Here is a 3,646-nt window from a genome sequence, read left to right as displayed (position 1 = left end):
AGGAACGGCTGGCTGCCTGTGCTGCAAAGCTGAAGCAACTTGATCAGAAGTGCAAACTGGCTCAGAAGAGTGGGGAATCCCAGAAACACACAGAGAATGAAGACCCACGACCTCCAAGCACAGAGAAGAATGCTGTGCAAGAGAATGGTCATGCTCTCCGTAGAGGTAAAAAGACATTGTTTGCCTCATGTAATAAAAACTGCTTTTTTCGGTATTGTACCTGAAGTGTGGGGGCTTTCCAGGGAGGGAGAGTTCAGAGGCACTTCAGTTGTACTTGAGAGGTCAGCTGCTTCATGTGTTCTGCAGAGTGTTTTGGACTGGTGGTGAAGGGTCATTTAAAACACACAAAAAAATAAATTCTATTAAAACAAGTGCAAACTTCTTGGGTTGCCTTTGTGTTCAGTCAGCTGTGTTAGCAGAGGCTTTGTTGGAGTGAGCTTTTTGATCTCATGGTTGGATGATGATATTAAGAAAGTGCTTATGGACCACAGATGAGAAAAGCTGTTATCAGTAGGTGCTGGCAGGTTTAAGGAGTAACAGGAAAAATGGAGTTTTGCCCCAGTGCTTAAGCAGAAAGTTGATGGCAGAGAGGGATCACTAAAATAAGAGGGACAGGCAAATCAGGGAGACGGTGTGTGAGGTGGCTACATATGATGATAATTAAGTTCAGCATGTAATGCAGTCAGGACATACTCGCATGTTGTGGTGTGGTGGTTTTCTCACAAGCCCTGTCAGAAGCAGGGCTCTTCAAGGCTTATTTTCTTCTCTGCAGCAACCCCTGAGTTTCACACACAGGATGTCTCTGGCTGTCTGGAAGAGGAGGCTCCTGCTCCAGCAGCAGCAGCCCAAAGCAGCAGTGAGGAGGAGCTCAGAGAAGCTCCCTCTCCAGCACAGGAATTCAGCAAATACCAGAAGTCTCTTCCCCCACGATTCCAGAGGCAGCAACAGCAGCAGCAACAGGTAATAGGTGTGACACTCCCACCCCTCTTCCTTTGGAGCCCCACCAAACCATTGTGTTTTCTTGGTTCTCAATACAGTCAAATGACCAACTGTCTTTGGGCTGAACATGAGAGTTGTGAAGTGGCAGACTTCTTGTTTTGCCTCTTGTCTTTGCAGAGAGGTGGTCCTCTATCTGCTCTCATTTTCTACCTACACAGCTTTGTTTCTGTGAAACTCTTTCAAATCAGTGTTCTCTTTGCACCATGAATGTGTTTGGTCTTCATTTTGTCATTTTTGTTCCACTGAAAACTCTCTTCTGGGGCTCTGAGAAGGCCAGCCTGAACTGCTTTACGTGCCTTGCATCTTGGCTGACCTTACAGAGCTGTATGTGCCATGTGTAGTGTTCCAGCTCCTCATCCAGATGCAGTGAGCCTCCTTGGAGCAGCACAGTCAAAGCAGGGGACAGAATATCCAGGCTTGAGATAATGCAGAGTTAATTGCCATTCTTCATGGAATAACCACTTGAAATGTGATACAATCAACGCTGCTGCAAACCTTAGTGAAGAGCTTATATTTGGCTTTTGCTTGGAAGCTCAGTAATTGCTCTTTAATGGATGTTCCCCTGTGCTTGTTACTGGGCAGTTGACATTTTCATGATTCAGATGTACAGCAGCAAATGCTGCTAAAGTTCCTCTTTAGAAAAGATACTCTTAAACTGAAAATAATTGGATGTCCTTGCTGTCATGCAAATAATACCCCAGGTCATTGCTACTGAAAGAACATTAACATTTTATTTTATTTTCTCTTGTCTTCTGAGTCATTAGTATGTATGAAACAGTTTGTATTTTGGCTGGCATGTATTGCTACTTTGGTAGCAGTGGTTCCATGAAAAGAACAAAATAAAAAATAGTGTTGGTATCATTAATGAAATATTTTCTCCAAGGTACTGAAGCACTAGGGAACTCAGATATAATCTTTGCATTTTCTGAGTTTCTCCCTTGCTGTAATCATGTGTCAGGTTCAGATTTAAGGGAGTCTCTCTTGCTCTGCAGTAGGGGATTGGCTTTTTTTAAAACAGTGTCAGACACTAATTGTTTATTAAGTTTAGTAAGAAAAAACAGTGGAAAGTTTGACAGGTAAATGGATGTATTTAATGTTAATTGGAGCTGTTTACCTTTAGAAAGCTTTCTTTGGTACACAAATAAAGGTTCTTCTTGGACCTTTAGCAGAAGTTAAATGTCAAATCAGATTAAGATCATGACAGTCTTCAGCTAAAGGAAGGTGGACTGGCCATGTGAGAAACAAACCAAAGGTGTCAGCCTCATTTCTGCGAGATGTACAGGAAATACTATAAAATATTAATAGCTCTCTTAATTAAGTTTAGGATGTTCTTATCTAATCTGTTCAGCTAACATGAGTAGAACTAATACGTATGAACACTAAATTATTTGTAATTGCATTTCCTCCAAAGATCAACATCTTCTAAAGTATTTGGTTGCATCAGGAAACTGCATTGGACAGAAAGCTGCCCTGTATCTCATGGAAGTGTTGATCCCTTGCATTGAGCTGTGGGGCATGGGCTGTAGTACTGTGAGATTCCACCTGCAAGATATTTTGGCTGTTCTGAGTATTAGGAGAATAACAACTGCCATGTTCCCAGCTGATAGTGAATTGCCCTAATCTGCTCTACCCTCCCATCTGTTTGTATTTTTGAGCCTCTAACACATGGAATGTGTTTTCTTTTGGCTGGTCAGTTTGCAAGTGTGATTTCCTGGCACCATAACAGTTCCATCTCAAGCAACCCATCCCTCTTCCCTGCAGGAGCAGCTGTACAAGATGCAGCACTGGCAGCAGCAGCAAGTCTATCCTCCCCCATCCCATTCCCATCCTCAACGGACATTCTACCCACCACACCCCCAGATGCTTGGCTTTGATCCTCGCTGGATGATGATGCCCTCTTACATGGACCCTCGCATGGCCCCGAGTCGCACCCCAGTGGATTTCTACCCTTCAGCCCTTCACCCTTCAGGTAAGGTGTTTTCAGTGTTTGATTTTGTCATGGCGGTTGAGTTGGTCCATATCTGGAAATCTGCTCACCTATCATACCTCTGTCCAGACTTTGTGTCCTGGCTGGCTGTGATTGACCTTTTCTAGAGATGAGAAGGACCCAGGTACAGTGAGAGCTGGGGAGGGAACAGAGGAGGTTGGGAGGGAGGACACCTGCCTGTCCTTCCCCTGCACTGCAGTGGGAGATGTAGCAGCATTGGAATGTTAGTGGGTGTGAAAGCAGATCCTCGCCCCTTGGAGGAAAAAGATCAGTTTGGAAGTTAACTCTAATCATATGAAATTTTAATAGACCCTCTTCAAGAAGTGGGATGGAGAAGGCCTGTAGTTCCTGAGCTGGGTGCTCACTTCCTACTTTGTTACTGATCATCAAGATGTAAAGTTCTCTTGAGTTTGTGGTTTGTTTCACACACCTGCTTGGTTCCAAGCCAGTGATGGTATGAGGTGTTCTGTGCAAGGTGGTCTGTGTCACCATCCGTATCACTCCAGGTGTATTTCCCAGCTGTGTGCTGGGAGCCTCCCCTCTACCAGAAGGGCTTCCATGGCTGCAGTCACCTGCTGCTCTGGAAGGAAGGGGAGTCAAGCTAGCTGTGACTTGTTAATTCCTCATGGCTATGAGGCCATAGTGTTAATGGTATGAACT

General features: G+C 44.4%; 1 protein-coding gene across 1 annotated transcript in view; it reads left to right on the top strand.

The window, feature by feature from the left end:
* Positions 1 to 3,646, top strand: part of PRRC2B (proline-rich coiled-coil 2B) — a 30,213-nt gene that overhangs the window by 8,807 nt on the left and 17,760 nt on the right. Inside the window, exons 12-15 of the mRNA XM_009998883.1 lie at positions 1 to 165; positions 773 to 960; positions 2,761 to 2,975; positions 3,321 to 3,339. The exon at positions 1 to 165 is cut by the window's left edge and continues 29 nt beyond it. Of these exons, the coding sequence (XP_009997185.1) occupies positions 1 to 165; positions 773 to 960; positions 2,761 to 2,975; positions 3,321 to 3,339 (587 nt within the window). The remainder of the gene's footprint in view (positions 166 to 772; positions 961 to 2,760; positions 2,976 to 3,320; positions 3,340 to 3,646) is intronic.

Source organism: Chaetura pelagica, unplaced genomic scaffold (genome assembly GCF_000747805.2).
Source record: "Chaetura pelagica isolate M959 unplaced genomic scaffold, ChaPel_1.0 scaffold405, whole genome shotgun sequence".
Classification (NCBI taxonomy): Eukaryota; Metazoa; Chordata; class Aves; order Apodiformes; family Apodidae; genus Chaetura; species Chaetura pelagica.
This window is presented reverse-complemented; position numbering and strand designations above follow the sequence as displayed.